The sequence below is a fragment of the Cicer arietinum genome, chromosome 3 (assembly GCF_000331145.2).
Source record: "Cicer arietinum cultivar CDC Frontier isolate Library 1 chromosome 3, Cicar.CDCFrontier_v2.0, whole genome shotgun sequence".
Classification (NCBI taxonomy): Eukaryota; Viridiplantae; Streptophyta; class Magnoliopsida; order Fabales; family Fabaceae; genus Cicer; species Cicer arietinum.
Window position 1 is genome coordinate 52,372,445 of NC_021162.2, and position 22,784 is coordinate 52,395,228.

General features: G+C 28.4%; 2 protein-coding genes across 3 annotated transcripts; both read right to left on the minus strand.

Annotated features, from left to right (window-relative positions):
* Positions 1–12,808: 12,808 nt before the first annotated feature.
* Positions 12,809–16,478, minus strand: LOC101497511 (RINT1-like protein MAG2). Of its 2 annotated transcripts, XM_004515555.4 has the most exons (4): positions 16,018–16,478; positions 15,811–15,918; positions 15,070–15,173; positions 12,809–14,984 (listed from the first exon to the last, which is right to left on the minus strand). In XM_004515555.4, the coding sequence occupies exons 1-4, from the start codon at positions 16,307–16,309 to the stop codon at positions 13,074–13,076; spliced, it is 2,415 nt and encodes an 804-aa protein (XP_004515612.1). In that variant the 5' UTR covers positions 16,310–16,478; the 3' UTR covers positions 12,809–13,073. The 2 variants fall into 2 exon arrangements, with proteins under 2 accessions (XP_004515612.1, XP_073222688.1); XM_073366587.1 differs by lacking the exon at positions 16,018–16,478 and having other exon boundaries at positions 15,070–15,217.
* Positions 16,479–18,271: 1,793 nt separating this feature from the next.
* LOC101497846 (putative kinase-like protein TMKL1) lies at positions 18,272–21,581 on the minus strand. Its single transcript, XM_004515556.4, has 2 exons — positions 20,030–21,581; positions 18,272–19,015 (listed from the first exon to the last, which is right to left on the minus strand). Exons 1-2 carry the CDS (start codon positions 21,435–21,437, stop codon positions 18,375–18,377), a joined length of 2,049 nt encoding a protein of 682 aa, XP_004515613.1. The 5' UTR covers positions 21,438–21,581; the 3' UTR covers positions 18,272–18,374.
* Positions 21,582–22,784: the final 1,203 nt, after the last annotated feature.

The following is a 22,784-nucleotide window of genomic DNA, read 5'->3' on the forward strand; positions in this document are numbered from 1 at the left end:
GAAAAAGTTGGAGAAATAAAAAAAAGTCGAGGAACATAACTTGAAAACAACTGCACAATGACAGCAAAATGTAGCAACAACCTTCCAACAATAAATGACAGAAACAGAACCTACTTATAAAAAGCAGAGATGTCTAGTTCAGAGGAAAACGTTCTCATACATTTCCATTTATAATTAAACATTTAACAATTGTTACCTAACTAATTAGGTACAAATGACTAATAAACTTTGATCAACGTATTGTTTAGAAAAATTCAAATTAAAGTCTTAATTAAAATAATCATTTATCGGATTTTATTTATTTATTCAATTTACTAAAAATAATTTCTTCTACAAATTAGACCTTTAAATTATGGTAGTTGATTTTAGTCAAATAACCTCCTTAATCCCGGATTAAAAGTATGAGGTATTATAGGTTTGAATTCAAAATCTCTTTATTTTTTTATGAATTTCATAGTAAGATTCTTAAAAAAATATCCTAGACAAAATGTAAGGTTGTTGGGTGGAAAATTTCAGGTGAAAAAAATAAAATTTCCTTGACATGCCGTACACTCACAATTCCTAATGTTTTAGTATTCTCTTTGATCTGTCAAAAACAAATATTCTCTTTAAATTTGGAGCATTTGTTGAGCTATCAAAATCTTGAACCTATCTATTTTGTTAGTATATGATTATTTAAGCTTCTATAATCCTTCTAACAAGGTGGATAAAATGTTGGGACAAACTCTTATTAATAAAGTTTTAATTATCGATAATGTTTTTTATAGAGTAATTTTGAATTTACACTTAGAATTCACATAATTAAATAATACATGGTTGCTATGTTTTAATTTATATTATTAGAACAACAACAATTTCCGCCATTGGCTTATAATAATTTTTGACTAATTTTGGCCTATTCTAGAATTAAGTCACCACCTAGCTAGTATTAATGCAATCTTAATCTAGCTTTGGTGAGAACACAAAAAATCTAATAGAATTTGTCAGCAGATGCCAAGGCAAAGATAATAAACAACCAAAATCATTACAATATTAAAAATATATTTTAGTAACGTGGTCTATTAATTTGGTTTATCCTAATATTGAATACTTAGGAGAGGTAGGAATAATTCAAGTTGTTTAACATGGCTTATCACTTAGTTTACAATAATTTTAGGCCGAATATTTCTTAAGAGATAGAGTATAAATCTTATCTGATATATATCAACTATAAAATGTTATTTGATATTACTTTAACTAATAATAATTTCACCACTTTCCCAATTTGTATTTTTTATATATAAATAATTATTTAGAAGCCTATTATATGTAGTTCAGGATTCATGTCACCCAAAAACTTATGATATGTAAAACTAGTAAGCCACACTTGAGCCTTAAATTGTATAAATAGATTATGTGATGTATTTCTCGACCCATCCTATTGTCGCCATTAACTATAAAGGTTCGTTTGATGTACATAGTATGATAAAGACATGATAGAATAAAGACATAATAGAATAAGGAGCATGATAGAGACATGATAGGATATGAATATGATAAGAAGTTATCGTGTCATGTGTTTGATGTGCACATGATAATAAACTTGATAAGATTAATTTATCATATTCAGTGTTTGATACACAACAAATAATCAAATGATATGATTTATATTATGATTAAATAACAAATTTGTCTTCATAATCTATTTAATTTTTTTTCTTTCAAAATAACATTCATATAATTTTTTTTTTATAAAACTCAAACATAAAAGATGATACAGAAAAAGGGCAAATATGAACCCAAAAAAAAATCAGAAATTCTCTGAGTGAAAGTTTATTTTTTCAACCTTTCGATATGAACACAGTAAGAAAACAATCATAACTTTTATCATGTTGTAAAATAAAATAAATCAGAAAAAAAAAAAAAAACATCAGGGCAAATATGAAAAGAGGAAATCAACCCAACATTAACAATCATAAAATAAATCCAATATCAACAACACAAAACAATAATAAAATTAGATGAAATCAAAAAATTATTTCATCAATACAATAAGAAAATCAAAGGAAATTTGAGCAAATATAAAAAAGGGGAAAATAGGTAGAAATGGTACCTTAGGAGAGGACGACGTTGGAGAGGAACACGATGGTGGCAGTGGAGAGGGAGAGGAACACGACAAGTTGGGGTGGAGAAGGAGAGAGAAACGTGAATAGGAAATGGCAAAAATTAGAAAATATTTATTAACTTTTATCATGTTAGAAACAAGATTATTTTAATCTACCTTAAACTAAGGATTAAAAAATAAGGTGGAATCAGGATCTGGTTAGAAAATTTGATTACTGTATCATATCAGATTGGTGCATCAAATCATATATTAGAATATGATAGAACAAGTGTATCATCTTGTCTCTTTATCCTAGCCATCAAACGGACCAAAATATTGACTAGGAAAATTCCATTAAAGACAATAAAATGAGCTAAAACAGATAAATGAGATAGTTATACTGATCATTGTATTAATAAGGTAATTGTATTTAATATTTATTTATACATTGAAATATTAGTATTAAATTTATTTATACATTGAGCCAAATCAGATGTAATTGTTTTTGGAAAGTGCGAGAGTACATTAGCTTATTGATATGTTGTAATGTTTATTGTTTATGTATTCATGTGTTACTACCTCCATCCTTAAATATAAGATTTTTTTTGAGATTTTTATTTATCCTTTTTATAAGATTCTTTCATTTTTTCGGTTGTATTAATTATTTTTTGTTATTAATTTATCTTTAATTATGTTACATCTTTTTTTTTTTTGTAATATGTAATGAATAATACAATAAAATCATAAACTAATTCTCTCTCTTTAAGGATAAATTAATAAAGCAAATTAAATTGCCCACACATTTAGTATTAAAATCAACTTTCTTAATTATTGTGATTTAATCAATGAGTCTTGTATAGAAACAAAGGTAATAATAGTTTTATAAAATAATTTTGTTATATATTTTATTCATGTTTTAAAGTTCAAATTTTTGTAATGAACTTTAATATCCTAAATATAACTGAAAAAATTATTCTAAATTTCAAATAATATATATAAATTAATTTAAAATCAAGCGCAAAAAAAATTAAAATATAAACTTTTTTAAAACTAAAATTTTAGAAAATATTTATAAAGATTAAAAATAAAATTTCAAAATTTATCGAGAGTAAGAACTTCTTTAACTATTTAATATATTACTTTGTATACTGTCCAAAAATATTAATTATTTATTCAACATTTTAATAATATTTAATCACATAATATTAAATAACGTAATACTACCTGCTTAATCACATTTTAATCACACTCGAACGATCGAAGCTTGAACAGGTGTCTTCACCAATTCAATATTCTATTCTATTTTTTCAATCATTGATTTTTTATTAATGACGGATAAATCCATATAGAAAAATGAATTTAAATTTTGACAGAAATAATTTTTGATTAAATTTTAGTTATTTTCTGATCGAACTCTAATTTATAGAGTTAATTCCCTTGAAAGAACAAGATAATTAAAAAAATTTATAACGACAATATTCACATATGATTGTATGGAAAGTTCCTTTTCTCAATGTGGCATTTTAATGTTGGTGTTTTTAAACGACACATTCTCCCCCGTTAAGGAAGCTAAATTTCAATGGACAAACGAGAAACTTCAATACTATGAAATAATATTCTTGTATCATGTATGTTCTAGTTACTTTCTGTCTCTTTTATTTATTTTAATTGTAAAACATTTTGTGAGGAAAAATTTATAAGGTTGATGTGACGAAGCATGTAGAACAAGATGAATGACTAAACTACTCAAACATGTGGTTATGTGTATGAATGGGACAACAAAAGAGTGAGGCCTCAAGGTGAGTCAGGTCGATAACCTAAATAGCAAAGACAAAAATCAATTATTGGAGTTTTGGCATCATTTTACCAAACGTCTATTTCTCCCCTAATTTTGCGGTATCAACTTGTAAACTACTAGGGTGTTTGATGCTTCGCATGATTCATTTTTTATGTACACAAACACATCACATATCTTAATTAAGTCAATAAACAACAAACATAACCAACATACATCGAATGTATCGAGATAAATTAGACTCTCACAATATGAGTTTGAATATGAATTTGAAAAAAATAACTACTTATAATATTTTCGAATAAGATTATCTCTGATGAAAGAAATCTATGAAGAAATAGAATAAGAAGTATATGTGACAATATATGTTGATTGAGTTGGTAAAACATTGATAAACTTATATCTATTTACTTTTTTTATTTATAAGAAAAATGCATATATATAGTATGACACTTCATGTATAAGAATTTAAACAAAGAATAATATTAATGATTTTTATGTTTTCAATATAAATTAAAGATTTAATTACACTTAAATTAGAACTAAGTATCATATAAGAGATCACAATTTGCAATTTTGGTCCTGTATTTCAGATGCACAAATTGAGACTTCAAAGTATTCTGAATAGTCCATTAAAAAGAAGTATTGTAATATTATAAAGTTCATTCGTCGAGTTAGTTCTTTGAACTTCTATCAAAGCAAATATCATGGCAAAGTGATATTCGAACATATTCTAATTGTTAATGGTGTGAATGTCATGCACTGTTTTTTTTTATCAAGATAATGATCAAACACATCAGTGGCTGTTTAGGTCGGAAAATTTGGATAAATAATTTCATTAAACTTTTGTTATATACTCCATCTAGAATCAATATAAACAAAATAGTATTTGAATTAAATTTTTAACAAGATTTATCAATCTTTCAATTATTATTTTACTAATTTTTAATTTAAGAGAGTAATATATAAACTATTTTAAAAATAAAAATTAAACTATTTTCGTAAAAACTATAATCAGGTTTTATAAACTATCTTAGATGGAGAGTTTAGGAAAATGTTATAAATTATTTTAATTTTTCAAACTAATAGAATTAGTCCCTTCTTTAAAAAAATGATAAATCAAATAATTCAACACAATTTTTTTTTTTTAATTTCATTACATATAATGTCAATGTAAATATTTGTACACTATCATTCTATTGTAATTATTAAATTATTAAAAATATTTAACTTTTATGATAATTACAAGACTCTCTAAGTTGAAAATACATGCCACTAAATTATCCGCATTTAATATTAAAAAAATAATAATAAAATGAGTTTGTTATTGGGCAAGTTAAAAAAAGGGTGAGATCTGACAGGCATGTAACAAAAATTCAAAGGGACCCCATACCTTTCTATTTTGAGGTAAACACACCCATTCTGGTCTTCAGTCTTCGTCACCCTCTTTCGGTGAATTCAGTGTACAATTGACGTTACAATATGCAAATACAACTTAATTAAAAGGTTGTCAAATAGATTTGGTTATAATATATATATGTAACATTGTACACCTAAGTTCATGTAGTACTATTTGCTAAATTATGAGTCAAAAAAATGTTAAATCATGTGATAATAAATCATGAACGTAACGTGTCGTGTATATATGTATGATTACAGGTTTTAATGCTCTGTAAATCTGCGGTTGCCAACTTCAATTTGGACTTAAATGTCAATCATTGAACTTTCTTATTTCAGGACTCACATGCAAACGTGCTGATGATGAAATGGAGTTATGTGAATAGGGTGTTAAATAAGTCGAAATTTTCGATTTTTATAATTTTAAAGTATTAAATATATTATTTTTAGGATTTTAATTTCACATTTAAGTTTTTAAAGTAATTATATCAAATAATATTTGAAGATACTCTATTCAATTTTAAATATAAGAGAAAGTTTTATCAATAAATACTACAAGAAAAAAAATATTTTGCGGCGGTTAAATGAAGGTTTTGCGGCGGTTGTAACCGCTGCAGTTTGGTGTTTGCGACTTGATGTATTTTGTCTAAATTTTAGATCGAATACAATTATTTTTGTTATATTTAAGATTGGATAAAATAATTTGTGACAAAGATGATACAAATGAAAGATTTCCTAACTAAATCATCTAAATATGAGAAAATCTTCATACAAAAATAAACACACTCACAAGTTAAATGTAGTTTGATAGTCCATATTTACATTCATAATCTAACAACAAAATAAATTATTACTCATCTAGCAATTTTTACACTAAAGAAAATTGCAAACACTCTTACACAATTTCTCACGGATATAATATAAATTCTCTCAAAGACACACAACTACTCAAACCTTCACTACAACTAGAAGATTAGAATTGTAGTAGTGGAGGAAACTAAAACTAACCATTTATATTTACAATAACCTTTTTTTTTTCTTTCTTATTCACACTAATCAGATGTGGGATTTGGATGAGTATCTATTTTAACACAACATACTGTCCATTCATCCAAAATCTTAACATTTCTTCACTTTGTTATCAACTTTGAATACAATAATGTTTCTTATTTTTTTTATCACACAAGCAACTTTGAGGTCCTCATAATTAACCAATGTCTTTCAAAGCCCTCATAATGGTTGTGAAAAGGATTAAACGGGAATCAATGATCTATACATGAGGTATTGGCCCTCAGACTCAGGACATGACATTTGTGCAGTTTCGAGTGTCAGAACCTCAAAATAGTTTGGCGCTTAAATACACATAATTTAAATTGATGCATTCTAGAAACTTTAGCATTCAATACGTACACATAGTTAAGCCCCGGATAACTATGTGATCACCAAATTTAGAATCTAAAAATATGAATTACGATTGTTTTGTGATCTTATTCTTAAGCCAACCTTGCCTCTAGATTCGTGAAACTTCCGAACCTAACAATATTTTTGTGTTGTAAAATGTGTTTCTTATGAAAATAATATATTTTATATCCTCATTTGAATATGAAATTTGTATGTTCCGTTTATATATATTTGTATCAAGATATATGTATTATATTTATTGAGTATTTCATGAAAATATATAAGTAGAGATATCAAAATAAAAGAATGTAAGGATGTATTTGTATGTTACTATTAATATTTGTATGTTAATATGAATACATATTGGTATGTGAATAAGAATAAGTTAGTATGAATTTGTATTTTATGAATATGTTAACTTGTACTTAATGTTAATATATTGTAATCTTATATTATTAATTAAAATCAAATTAAATATTATTATATTTAATATAGTGCCTTATTTTGATAAAAGAATCCTTCGAAATACTAATAAAGTTTCTTCTTTAGAATTACAATCAATTATTGTGAGAGAACTCATTTGATGTGTGATATATTATTTAGTATGTAACATTTTTTGAGTTTCGCTCATTATATATTAAATCTTGAATTGTCCAAATTGAATGGTTTAAGAATATAAAAGTCTAATACTCAATTAATAATATTTTTTTTAAAATCTTATTATTATTATTATTATTATTATTATTATTATTATTATTTTTTCTGAAATTTCAATTTGGATATATTTCATTTGTTCTCTGGATGTATATTTGAATGTGATATTAATTACATTGCAATCATTTTGTGTACATAGAAATCAATTAAAAATGCTTTCTAAATTTTCTCAAATACATAGATAATAAAAGAGAATTTAATAAATAATTATTAATTAAGTGTTATTTTTTTTAGCTCTTGAATGATAGGACCTTATCATTAAATATGAAAGAGAACATATGTGATCAGATAACCAAGTTATACTTATCAATTTGATGACCATGTATAGTTTATAGTTTATGCTATAAATTATCCTAAAAAAGGGGCATGAAGCGATTATTTGCAGTTGGGTTGAAGAATTTGAAAACATTTGCAAATAGTGACAATGCAACACATTAATACTCAAACTAGATGTCAAGAGTAATTCAAAGAGTGTAATGTTAAGCATGCCTACGAACAACTTGAATGTCTGTGAGTGTTGAGTATTGTACTACATTTATGAAAATGATTTAATTTCATTTAGTTTATTTCTCCAAAAATTAAACCAAACTTCTAAAATTTAAAATAATCTCTCAAAAAGTCCCTAAATCTATTTAATAATTTTTTCTAAAACTCAATTTCTATTCACCACGCCTTGTATTTAAGGTAAAAAAATGAGAGAAACTAAACAAAAAAAGGGGTCTCCCACAAAGCTCCGCATAAGATGTCTTTATAAAGGACAATATATTCTACGTTATAATTTTGAACTAATTTAAAATTAATTTATAAATATAAATTAATTTAATATTTTGAACAAATTTTGCGTTAAAATCGATTTCAAACAATTTCTTCAAAACAATAATTTTAAAATTCTTTTGACAAAAAAAAAATTCTATTTTTTTGAGAAAAATAAATATAAAAAAATTTCAATAAAAAAGTTTTGATTATTTTTTGAAAAAATAATTTTGAAATTCTTTTAACAAAAATTATTTGATTTTTTTATTGTTTTTAAGAAAAAAATTTCGAAAAAAATAAATATAAAAAATAAATTTTGAAAATTTTTTAAGAAAAAAATCTTAATTGTGTTTAAAAAAGTTTTAAAATTGTTAAACTGTTAAATTAATTTGGTTAACTTAGTTTGTTTTAAATATGTAGTTCAATTCATAAACTATTTAAATGGTTTCGTTTCTTTTGGTGCAATGTAATCCAATTTATTAATATGATCTAATTAATCATATATTTTACGTACAAGCACGTCAATAAAAAATAATTTTTTTATATAATTTAACTAAGAGGGTTTAAATTGTTGAATTAATAATATAAAATTATAATAAAAATTAAAAATCACAAATTATATTCATTTACAATAATAAAATAATTTAAATACATAAATAAAAATATATTAATATATATAAAAACATTAATTTTACTTAAAATAAAATAAAAAATATCTACAAATATGATACGAATAAAAGAGTATATCAGACTTTTAAGAAGTAACAAGCCCTTCATAAAATCGGCAAAGGCTAACACCTTACGATAATGCCAGATGCTAAAATCCAAATATCTGTGTGGACCAAAGTTTTCATCCTAACGGGGAGTAGGATACGTTATAATATTTCACATGCATGTATATTTATCTTTTTTAATTAGTACTTGATTTCACATACCATGCTTGCTTACTGTTGATATGGCACTCTTTTGTGTCCACTTTATATATTTGTTTCCTTATGTCCACTTGTGTTCACACAAGATAGAATATATTCATTTATTGTTTTTAATAATAAAAATTGAGTGAATATTTAAATTGGTCTTTAAAATTGAAAATGTCCGTCTAATTAATCTTTTGATTTTACAAATTGACAAATATTAAGAAAAAATATCATTCAAATAGTTTTTATATAAACTTTTGTCGTTAGATGTTTTAATATAACACACTAATTGTATATTTGATATATACACATTGATCTCACGTCAATGTCGTATTTTTAAGAACAAATTTGATCATAAAATTATGTTTTTATAGATAAATTTGTGAGTAATTATAATGGTGTATTCACCAATTATAAATAAATTAGTTCATAAAAGATTTAAATTTAGTCAAAAATTAGTTTGCGTTATAATGACATTTATAGGAGATCAGATGTCAAATATTCAATTAACATATCATATTATATTTTTTAATAATAAAAATTTAAATATAAATTATTTTAATTATTATTTTATAATTTCAATAATATATTTAATAATTTACAAAATCCAAATATTAATTTAATTGACACTTATAACTTGAATATTCATTTGTCTATTCACTCTCGAAAACATTAATATATATATAAAAATTGCATATACAAACTAAAGAAAATTTATAATTCTAGACCACGTGATTAAAGTTAATTTGAATGCAATCTAATGGATTGGTCGATGCATCACTCATAATAAAGGTAATTTAATTACCCTATTTCCCCGCTAAAAAACTTTAAAAACTAGTCCCTGTTTCAAAAGTCCTTTATATTCCAAATAGACCAAATTATTGACACATACACATTTATTGTTTGTGGTAACACTTGAAAAATGTTGGTAGAATTATAAAAATAGTTGTATAAAAGAATCAATTAATAGGTAATATTTTCTAAATGTCTTATATGAATATCTAAAACAACATTTTTTTCGGATCTTTGGATATATAGGATATTCTACCTTCTCACATAAAGGAAGCAAAACTATGAAAAATTAATTTTCAAAGATTTAAAATTTGAATCTCTTAATGAAAAAATTTTCAACAAAGGAAATTTTTTCTATTTATTTCTTTTAAGAAACAAAAGATTTAAATTAAAGAGAATAACAGAGTTACTTCAAAAGATTTACATTAAAGGAAATAATAGAGATACTTCAACACTATAAAATCCAATTATATATCTTAAACAAGAATATTTCAAATAAACAATTTAGTTGATCCAACTAAAAAACACCAAAAGAAATATTAATAAGAAGATCTAAAATTCAAATCAGAAAATATTTGTCTTATTTAATCAAGGGAAGTCTTTCAAAGGTAATAATTACTCATTCAAGCATTTTTAAAAGCAATTAATTAATAGACCCATGAATGCACCTTGCCCCAAAATTAATAAACATATAAAGTCAACCAAATCTACTATACCATATAAAACTGCCAAATGTGAGAATGGACCAAACTTCTCCTCCTAGTAGGGTGTAGGGTGTAGGGTTCAACATATCTCACGTGTATTTTGTAGCTATTGTTTGTAAAGATGACTAGTGTGGACACAAATTTAATAGCGTTGGAACTTTTAATCAATCCGTTATGGCTGTTTTCTTATGTCCATTTGCCTTCTTCGAAATAAATTTGAGCTGTTTTCGTATGTCCATTTGCCTTCTTCGAAATAAATTTAAGAAACGACATATTTTGTTTTTCTCAAGTTTAATTGTCGATACATTTTAGGGTTTTGCTAATAAGTATTTAAAAGCAATTATTTAACACATTAAAAATAGAAATTTCGTTTGGGAAAATATAAAAATTGAATTTTAAAAAAGCTAAATGCATCATTTTCCATATATTTTTAAAAAATGTTTATATCTCTAGATCCTTTAAAAACACTTGTTAAGACTTCTGATCAACTTATTATATAAAAATATAATAAGTACATGCAAATGTTCGAAGATAATAAGAGTGGTTTTTATTAGTATCGGTCATACACGTTACAATAATAGAAGATTATAATGATGGTTGTATACAAATATTCTAATTAACAGTTCTAGGAACACATTAATTAGTTTTATGTTAGATTTCTTTACCTATTTTATGCAAATTGAATGTAATTGGAAAATTACAAATCTCTTTTAAGATACTAATTAGAATTCTTAAAATTAGAATTTTTGAAGTGACTTGTTCGTCACTTTAAGTCTATCATCGATGAATGATATTGCTCAAAAAAAATTCTTCACTTGCTCTATGGAAGAAATGAAATTATCTAGAAATAATTTTCACAAAAGTTTGGATCACAATGTAAGTAAGGTCTTCTGTATACTTTGTAAAATATTTTTTACTTTTATTTTTTAGAAATGATGTTAGTTTTATCATCTAACAAATGAGATAAGATTGTATGCATTCTCCAAAACAATAAAAATGTCAAACAAAAATTCATTATTTTCATAAATGCGTCATTCCACATTTCAATAAATATTTATCTCCTTTGTTAGAAGTAAAACTAATAAATATTTAGAAAATGATAATAGAAAATATTTGCATGTAAATGAATCGTAAATTTCTTGTACTTTTTCTACATGTAGGGTGTCTCATCTAATTGAAATTGTTAACTCATTCCACTAAATGAAGAAAAATAAAAAAAAATTCATGGATTTCAAAATGCGCACATCCTAGTAGTTAAATACACCCAACATTTAAGAATAAACATTCACTTTATATAGACCAATTTAATATCTATGAGAATCGACAACTTTATATCTCAATGTCTTCCTAAATGTAAGAATCCTAACTTTATATCTCAACTTTATATCTCAATGTCTCATTGTTATATTTCCAAAGTGACATATATCTTCTCCTCCTTTTTTTTTTATCTTCTATCACAAACAATCACAATTATTTTTAAAGTTAAATAAATTTTTGATCCTTATAAATATATCATTTTTTTTCCTTTAATTTTTTTCTTCAAACAATGATCTCTCAAATATTTTTCGCCAATAATTTTTACTTATAAAACAATTCATAATTTTGGTCACTGCTTTTAATTTATTTCGATTAACTTGAACATGTCAAAATAAAATCAATAATAATGAAACTTTTAACAATTACATTCTAGTTGGTTCCTTTCCATCACTAGGGAAATGTAGAAAAGAGAATAACATGAGATAGAGAGAATGGTGATGTTAGAAATGAGGTTATTGGAGAGTTGGGTTACAAGGTAGTTTGAGTGAGGTTATAAAAACAATGGCCCAAGCTAGTTACTAGATTAAGGGAGAGACTCATGGTTGTTATTGTTGAGGATGTTTTTGAAGAACGGTGGAGGAGTGAGGTTATAAAAACAATATGTTTTAATTAAATTTCATTTTACTCTTTGTCATCATGAATACTAATTTAGACCGACTAAATGTCATTTTTCATGCCACATAAGTGTTACATGGAATATTAATTCATAAATGACTAACGAAATATTAATTCATGATCTTTTGTTTCTTTTAAGAACTATTGAGACAGTGCATGTCATAATTCTGTAACATACTAATATCTTTGGAATGTTTCTTCCCCCAATTAAACGACCCAATCAACAAGGAATGAGATAAAACATTCATCCTTTCAATGGGCCAATGTTTAAGCTGAACAATCACAAGGCCCATTTTGATTTCAAAAATTCAAACTCCAGTGAAAAAAAAATTGATAAATTACATGAATGGGGAGAATAGTTTTCCATAATCCTGATGGCAAATTTACAGTATAATTTTTCCCCAAATTTGAGGTATGTGATTTATAAGGCAATAACCACTCATTCTAAATGGAGAATTTTTTTTTTTATTGCCAAATTTGCAAAATTGAATTAGTGCATCTGGTCTAAAGAACTCCCTCTAAATTTTCACACATCCTTATGCCATCTCTACTATGCATGTTCAAAAAACAGTAAGGTAAAAGCTTCAACTGGTGAATATTCTATTCTTCAAAATCTTTTCTGCTTCAGAGACATTTAAATGCCTGATCCCATTCTCCTTCAACCATCTCTTCCCTCCTATCATACATTCTTGAACTCTCTTTTCGTCCATCTTCAACAACTTAAGACCTTCATTTGCATTTGGAAAAAAACCTTCGGGCCTCAAACACCATGCACCAAATACCCCAAATAATACATCTAAGTCACTACCAAATCTTTCAACACCCCCATTATGAAATTTCGCATTGCTAAGGAGAATACCGTGAAAAATTAACTGATCTATTCCGGCTGCCAATCTTCTCCAAACCCCAACAAAATCCCTACTATTCAAACCTTCTTCTACCACCGACATTTTACCTTGCAGATAATCTAAGGCTTCTATTAGAGTCTTTGACACTGTCCATCCTTCTTCACTCTTTTGCCATTGTTTTTTGTTCTTCAGATATTCCCGAGATCGAGCATCAAATCCTCTCAAAATAACTACAGCTATCTTTTCAACCCACTCTGTTCTAAAATCTTCCAACTTTTTGATCTCATCATCAAATACAACTCTGTTTGAACTCTCTGGCAACCCTTCACCATCACTATTTATATTACTCTGTAATTCCACTTTGTCATCCTCATTCACCCCGATCTCAAGGAAAAAGACATCCTCAGACCATTCCTTTAAAACAGATTCGAAGTAATGAGCAGCATTGACGGAAATTGCAACTTTAACTAAAGCATCATCATCAGTTAAGGCAGTCAATCCTTCAGCTTCTTGGCAGCGGATAAGTATGGAATCAATGAATTTTCTTATAATTGGCAAGCCTACTAATCTGAGAAATTTTGACCTCAAAGTAACGTTAGGCAATGACCGACAACGTTCAACAACAGATGCTAGATGGCGAACAAAGGCACTGGAAACCAGAGGAGACTTGTGATCATCAGTACATGATGAAAGAGCTACACCTTCAATTTTCTTTTTCCAATTATTCTCATTTTCAATGTCTGGTTTCAACTTATCTAGGGCATCACCTAGTTCTATTTCTGCCCACAGATCAAGCCAGTCTGGACGATCACAAAATACAGATAGAGAAGAAATTCTCTGCAAGATATCATCATCAAGGGATAACAAAATCCCAGAATGCTCTACCATAGAGATAATTCTTTTGTCAAAAGCTATCATCAAGTCAATGAGATGCAGCCATGATATTCTAGCGGATGATTGAATACCTGTAACACTCTCCTCATCTAGTTGAGAAATGTAACTAGGGAAAACTTCCTTTGCAAAGTATGTGGATAAGGAGGTTACCATTGCTGAGATCCATTCTTCGCGGCAACTATATCCAACCACCTTAGCTTCATCAACCAATGGCTGCAACATTTCGTCCACAGTGTCAACATAATCCCTTGTGATCTTATACACGAGAGTAAAAATAAATTCTGGCTTATCAACCCATTTTAAGAAATGCCGTTGGGAAGCCAATGATAGGGGATTCACAAGTTCTTCAATTGCCCAAAGTGGTTGTCGTAGGGCAACCTCCCTATCATGGCCCTCGAGTTGTCTAGATTTCCTTTTCCTTTGTAACTCTTGCAAACTGCACAAAGCAAGAAAATTTTCTGAGTACTTGAGCTTATGATCAGCTTGCATGCTTTGTAGAGGATTCAAGACTTGATTTGAAATCCTTGCATCTGAGTGCGAGGAAGTTAAAGCAGAAAGAGGTGGAGGCCATCCAAGCGAAGCGAGAAGTGCCCGATAATCAGCAATCGCCTGGGGTCTTAAAATGGCTAGAGCTCGATCTACTCTATGGTCAACTGCTGATACAAGATGCTTCCATTGAGGGTGTACCTTTGTGATTGAAGTCAATACTTCTTCTGTCATTTTAAGTGTTTTAATAGCAAATATACGCATATCCTGCAACATTTGAAGATACATTAAGAAATATAGTAATGTTAGAATTCCCAATATCATCAGATTCATATAATGAAAGTTTGCTCACTTCTGAATTACTGTCAGAAGAATGCCTCCTTATGTTTTTGCTCATGGTATTCAAAACAGCATCTTCAATATCACCAACCAAAGTATCAAGTTTCAGTGCTGTCTCTGGAAGACACACAAAGGACCTTTAAGAAACTAAAAGGTAATACCTAAGAAATCAAACCAAATGCAGTACGGTAACAATCACAAAAAGCAATACTTTCTGGATAATCACATCAAACACATCATATGAATGCATTGGAACACAAAATTCAAGAAAAACATCATGTCCCATTGAATATATCAAGCTTTTTTGCCACTAACTAGGGTCGACTACAAGGACCAAACAACGTCATAAACGTTCTATCATATAACATATCTCTTTCCAACTCATTAATCTCTAGGTCTTTTCTAATTTCTAGGTTTTCCCCTGCCTCTAGCAATTTGACTACCCTTTATTTGATCTACTCTCCTTATTACAGAATATACATGTCTCCTCTCTACATGCTCAAACCACAAAAAGGAAAATACGAAAGAAATCATATCAAAGACAAAAACCATCATTGAAAAATCTTATAATGGAAAAAATAAAAACTATCAATCGCTCAAAAGATAAATAAAAAACATCATCTTGCATTTATCTCTAAAACGGTTTTGATTTGCACAATTTTTTTAAGCATCATCGTAAAATTCTTTCAGCAATGTTCTTCAATTTGGACATTTACCAAAAAAACCAATTCAAGTAGAAGAAATAAAAACTAACCTGCATAAACACGAACAGTCTCCAACCTAGCAACTTCCTTCGCCAAAGTCGCAAGTTCCTCTCTGAAACCTTTTCCACCTTTACCATCTCTTTCGCCTTTTCCTCCATCTTCATACAACAAAACGAAAAACAATTTCTCAAAATTCAAAAAACCAAAATAAAAACCCTAAAATAAAAAAATTCCTCAAATCAAAGCGTGAATTATACCGGTTACAATGCCGGAAGAGCACGTGGAGGATAGGTCGTTCAACTTAGCATTAACACCGTCGAAGAGGCTGTGGATTTCACCTGAGAACGAGGCGTACGCTGAAAGACCCGCTCCGAGTCTCCGAGTCAACTCGTCAAGAGCCCGATCCAACTCGGAGCATTGAGTTTGAAGCTCGGCGACGAAGTTTGGAGACTCGGCGAGGACGGTTGCGGTGTGAAACTTGTGGTCGAGGAAGGAGAGTGCGGAGTGCGAGAGGTGAGAAGGTGGGGGCAGTGACTGGAGTCGCTCCATGATCGAATTTTAATCGAGATGATTCTGGAAGGTTATTCTCCGCCGTGTCCGGTGTTCGTCGGAGTCCGATAGTATCCGGCGATGAATCGGACGTTGATACGATGGACTAGAGTTTGTTGGTTTGGGCGGATCGAATCCCGAGCACGTCGCAGTTTGGTGTTTCTGTTCATTTTTTAATAAAATAATTATTATTATTATATTAATATGGAGACTTTTTTTAAAAATTAATATACTTTAGTATTATCAAATCAAATCAGTTGAATAATATGTAATTTGATGGTATTTTAAATTTAATATTATCAATTTTTAAAATTTTTTTTAATCTATTTTGATATGAAGTTTTATGTTATAATTTTAATTAAATAAATTTTAACTATTAAAATAATTTATTTAATTATTAAGATTAAAATTAAATAAATAAATATATTAAAAAATTTAATTTAATTAATTTTGATATATATTATATTACTATCCACGGTGATAAATTAGATAAAATTATTAATTAAAATATTCATCCTACCAATACATATTTGTTTTATAGTATAGGAGAATTTGTTTAAAAATATAGTTTTACTTTTCATAATACTCAGTCTCATTTTACTATATAATAAATAAAAATATATTAATAAAAAAATATAATTAATGTTGTATTAATATATATTTGATTATGAGACCAAAGGATTTTTTTTAAAAAAAATTTATAGTCTATTGTTCGATTTTTCTTTTAACACTCTAATTTCTTTTTACAACATTTTTTAACTCTCTAGCTGTTTGAGCTATGACTGTCTATTGTTTGAGGTTTTTTTTTAGCAAAGATAATTTTATTAAGAAGATGGCACAAAATAGACGGAAAAATACAATGTTAAAAGCATGCTCAATAAAATTTGGATTATTTGAAAGTGATGGGCCTATATACCGGTCTCAACACTTTGGTGATTTAACTCTTTCAACTTTGTTGTAACATATAGGATATACCACAAAAACATTTATACCTCTTTTATTTAATTACCCCTTACATGAATAACATTATTTAAAACATGTCATTAGAGACAAATTTCATAAATAATAAAAATTAAAGAGATTAAAAGTATAATTAAATTTTTACTTTATTTAATACTATTACTGTCAAAATATTCTTCAATATAATAATTTCTTATACAAAATTAAATGGAAAGTATAGATACTTTATGAATTGTAATTATGTTTTTGACTGCGTCAAAAACATTAAATGCAATCTACCACTATTTGTTTACTGTATCAAGAAAATTAAATGGAGTCAAAATTAAATGGAGTTAACCACTATATCATTATATTTAACCCGTTATTACTCTTATATTCTGAAACTCCTAACAAATATTGATTTTAATAATTCTACAAAAATATAAGTTCAATCTCTACTAATGATGTTGAAATTCAAATGTAAATGGTTAGTATCACATCGATTAGAAATAGAGAAAATATTAATTATATAAAATAGGTGACTCATATACATCGATTAGAAATGGAGAAAATATTAATTATATAAAATAGATGACTCATATATCTAAATCTAATATCGTAAAGTTTTTGGTATTCAATTATAGTTCTAGAACATTAGGCTAGGCTCGATGTTGGAGTGGACTTGTTGCTCGCAGCACTCATGGTAGATAAAACCTTAAAAGTTTTCTGTAACACCAATGACTCTCACACAAAACACATAAACTTTGATATTATCTTATACTTTAAAGGTTTTTTCTAGGTTATGTGTATAATTTACTCAACATCCAATGATAGTATGCCAATAATCATGATTTTGTGAGTACCACTTTCACATTTTTACAAAGGCAACCGTTAAGCACAATCCAGGTTGAAATTTCATAATTGTATAAGTGATTATATTTGATTTCAATAAGAATAGGGACTACCTAAATGCAAAGAGTTATAGGGTAAAAAGAAAGAAACAAAGAAAATTACAACATACAGTAGATCATAATGCATTTACCCCCACATTAATATAATAAAAAAAAAGGAAACACAGTAAAATCCAAATAGTTTTTGATTAAACAACAAGTTGAAAATTCATATCTCAAAATGGAGTAATACTTCCACTTCTTGTCTCAGTAGGACTATATAAAGCAGACCTATTCCTTGGTCTATTCTCCTCCAATTGTCTCACAACTTCATCCATACTTGGTCTAACTGATGCAACAGGTGCACAACATCCCATTGCTAGCTTCAATGCTTGAACTAACCCATCTTCCATTGGACTTCTTATCCCTTTCAACAATTCCACATCAAACACTTCCATCGTCGTCTCCTCCAAAACCGCGACTTTCACTATCGATGGTAAATCCACGTACTCACCGCTTCTTCCATTCTTGCCAGGTTTCTTGCCGATCAAGATTTCCAAAAGTAGTATACCGAACGCATAAACGTCGGTCCGAGAGTTGCATTTCTTCATTCTTTGAAGCTCTGGTGCCTTGTAGCCGTCGATCTTGGCAACTGCCACCATTTCGTCGGCTATGGATGGGATCATTAGTTTGTCGAGGCCGAAATCGGTGAGCCTGGCTACGAAGAAGTCATCGACAAGTACGTTCTTGGATCTTACGTTTGCATGAGTGATGGGAACGTCGAGTCCTGTGTGAAGATATGCTAGTCCTCTTGCTATACCTAATGCAATCTTGTGTCTCCTAGCCCAATTCAACACTGGTTTTCCTGCTTTAATTTCTGTAGAAAATCAAAATCACAACATAATGATCAATTGCAAGCAACAATGTTAATGTTCAAATCACTAAAACCAAACAGATACTCAAGTTCATGGGTGCCACATCGAGATTCAAACCATGAATCAGAAGTCCAAATTTTTGAATTGTGAATTGATTCTGATTATAAATCGTGCAATATATTACCAATAAAAATATGGCAATTTTAAGTAAAAACAACATATATGAATCTCAAAATAATTTAAGATTCAAGTCATAAATCAAACGGCAAAAGAAAAGTGGTTAGTTATAGAAAGTTGACAAAAAGGTGGCCATCTACAATAAGTTTAGGTAGTAATTCATCCTAGTAAATCGGGATTCATTGGAGTGAATTGGGATTCATCATAATGAATCAGGATTCAAGATGACATTCATACCCAAATAAATACACACTAAAGATTTTTTTCAGTTTAGTTCAGTTTTGTATTGAATCAAGAACTCGCATGTACCGTAACATTTTGATAACCATGTTCAAGTTCACTCATTCAAATTTTCATTATCATCTCAACCTTGTTTGATCTCCAAGAAAGTTAAACACATCACAGCAGGATAACTTCCAGTTGTGGCATATCATAATGGTGACACCACTTATAGCCTTCACATATATATTCATATGAGAATGATACCACCATCAAAATGATGCGTCCGACACGCGGTTGCAAAGACATCATAAACCATGGTTGTTTAGGTATTTGCACTGCAAGTGTTGTTTCTTATTTCCTTAAGCAAAATAGTTATCAGCAATTTTATTCAAGTTTTCATTCAAAGGGTTACTGCAGTTTTCAGTTTGAAGAAATATTAATCAAATCACACTAACAAACTACAAAATGAATTTCAATATGGAATTAATCAAATTATGACAACGGTTATAAATGATTTGAAAGTAATATAAAATGCCGTATCTGTAATCATGTGAGTGAAAGATAAAAACCAATAAAATGAAAAAAGCATTAAGAGAGGGTTAAAATATTGAACAAACCATGCAAAAGATCATGAAGAGTTCTGAGAGGCAAATAGTCATAAATAAGCAACTTCTCCCCTCTTTTCCCTTGATAAAAAGCTCTCAAAGGAATCAAATTCTCATGTCTAATTTTCCCCAACTGCTTTATAACCGACAAACACGAATTCCTATCCTTGCAAGTACCTTCCCTCAACAACCTCAAAGCAATTGTTCCACCATCAGCAAGTTTTGCCTTATAAGCTGTTCCATAACATGTCTTCTCCATAACTTGTCCGGTCGCATTCAACACATCATCTAATGTCAAATTCTCACCACCAGGGAATAACATAAGCTTCCCTTCACCACCACCACCGCCGCCACCGTTTTCTTCATCTTCTTCTAATTCATCATTCAACTCATCTTCACTCTCACCACTTCCTTTTTTCTTCTTGTTTTGCATATAACCAATCAACAATGAAGCCAAAACAACAGCACCTGTCATAAGACTAATAACAATACCAGCAACAGCACCAGAACTCAATGATGAAGAATTCTTAACACAACTTGGCAAAGGTGAACCACACAAATCAGGACTATTACCTTCAAAAGCATCAACACCAAATTTTGATCCATCAAACAAAGGCAAAACCCCACTAAAGTTATTGTGAGAAAGATTCAATTTTTCTAGCCTAAGAACAGTTAAACCCTGTGGAATTGTACCAGTGAACATGTTCTCACCTAAATCAAGCTCTTTTAACCCACCAAAATTTGTAACAAAAATAGGGAAATCACCAGAAAATTTGTTGCTACCCAAATCAAGAAACTGCAAAAATTTACAAGATGAGTTAGGCAATGCAGGTTCTGAAACAGACCCTGATAATGAATTACCATGAATCTTAAGAGAAACAAGTTTGTCACACAAGTTCCAAATAGAAGGTGGAATATCACCAGTCAAAACATTGTGACTCAAATCAATGTCTAAAAGAGAAGAAGCATAGCCAAGTTCAAGAGGAATGGTTCCACTCAATGAATTGATGTTAAGGTAAAGACTTTGAAGCATAGGAAACTGACCAATCTCTCTAGGGAGAGAACCAGAGAGATTTGCTGAAGGGAGCTGGAGAGAGAACAAGTGCAAAAAAGGGTCTTTGAAAAGTGAAAGATTGGTCCATTGTGGTGAAGACAAATCATTGCATGAAAGAGATGAACCATTTGTGAATACCCATTTGAGTCCTCTCCATTGACAAAGTGGTGTTGAAGTGTTCCATGATGATAAAACAAGGTTTTCAGTGTTGCCTTGAAGTAAAGGTTTGATTTTTATCAAGAGAAGTTCAACATCAGAGGAAGTAGAAGGAGATAAAGATTTTGTAGAGGCTTTGATGAAGAAGAAGAAGAAGAAGAAGATGAACATGGGAATGTAGAGAGAGAAAAGGTTTTTGAGAGAAGCCATGAAGTAGTAGTAGAGAGAGAGAGAGAGAAGGGAAAGTAAAGTAAGTGTTGTTTGAAGGAATTGAGAAGTTCAAAGAAAGAAAGAGGGTGTTCTGTTCTCTTTTGTGGGAAAGCTGACACAGTGTTGACTATGAGTATAAGAAGGAACAAGGTTTCTCAAGTGTCTTCCACACTCATAATTCAACGGTCATGATTCCATTATTACTAATACTAGTACTCTATTGCAAGTTTGCAACAAATCATATGCACATATTTCATTCAATAATGTTTTGATTTTCTTGTTTTTTTTTCCCTCAAACCAATGTTACTCTTTCACTTGGAGCAACACTTATTTGGTCACGAACACAAACTTTTATTATTTCAACACACACAAAACTATACATCATTTTACTATTTTAATAATAATAATAATAAATTAACTATTTTCTTTTGTATTTTCTATTTGTCCCACAATATATATTATTCTAGCAATTTCTTTTTTCCTATTTTATATGTTGTTTTATAATATTCTTGAAGTATTAATGTTCAGTATTTGTAGTTTATAAATATTTTGCTTAGCATGTGAATATTTTTACTCTATTTCATTCACACATCTATCTTTTAAAGGATCACAAATATAATAGGAAGTCAAAACTTACTCAAATAATTCTAAAAGTGAATGATAATTTGAAGAATAACAATACTCAAGAAGATAAAGTTGTTCTTTGGACCGATTTTGAAGTTACAAGTGGTAATAGTGATTCTAAATAGAAGTTTTTATTTATGGTTAATTTATCTATATTAAGACAAATTTTAATATGGACTACATCCATTATGGACTAATACTTCAAAAATATTTAAAACTCCAACGATCATATACGTTGTCTCATAAAACTAGATGTTAATGATCATTTTTATTTTCATTATTGATATAATCACTTAAATGATATTATTGACTTGATAAAAATATGGAAAAATAAATAGAAATTTCTCATTAAATTAATATCAATCAAGTCAACATTCATAAAGATGAAGAGAATCACAAATTATTAGTTTTAAAGAATATTATCGATTATTATTGACTTTTATAATAACTTTTAAGTATTTGTCCACCAATGACTACTAATAAAGATGGTCTACCGTAAAACTATATAAAGAGAATGTAAGACTTAACTAAACATTAATGTTCGAGAGTTTTTATAAAAAAAAATGAGATGAAGACTTATTTTTCATTTCTAAATTAAACAAATTATAAAATTATAAAATTATAAAATTATAAAAACAATTAAAAGAGTAATTGGTTATTAATTATCTATTATACTATTCTTTCAATTTTAAAAAAATATCAAATATATGTATTCCTCTATAA

Bases quoted from the DNA above. Each gene is read 5' to 3' on its own strand.
- LOC101497511 (XM_004515555.4), bottom strand. From the start codon at position 16,309: ATGGAGCGACTCCAGTCACTGCCCCCACCTTCTCACCTCTCGCACTCC. The intron at 15,919-16,017 runs GTATAATTCACG...TGTTGTATGAAG, and splicing joins CTCTTCCGGCATTGTAACCG to ATGGAGGAAAAGGCGAAAGA. The intron at 14,985-15,069 runs GTGAGCAAACTT...CAAATGTTGCAG, and splicing joins CTTCTGACAGTAATTCAGAA to GATATGCGTATATTTGCTAT.
- LOC101497846 (XM_004515556.4), bottom strand. From the start codon at position 21,437: ATGGCTTCTCTCAAAAACCTTTTCTCTCTCTACATTCCCATGTTCATC. The intron at 19,016-20,029 runs GTTTGTTCAATA...GATTTTCTACAG, and splicing joins TCTTCATGATCTTTTGCATG to AAATTAAAGCAGGAAAACCA.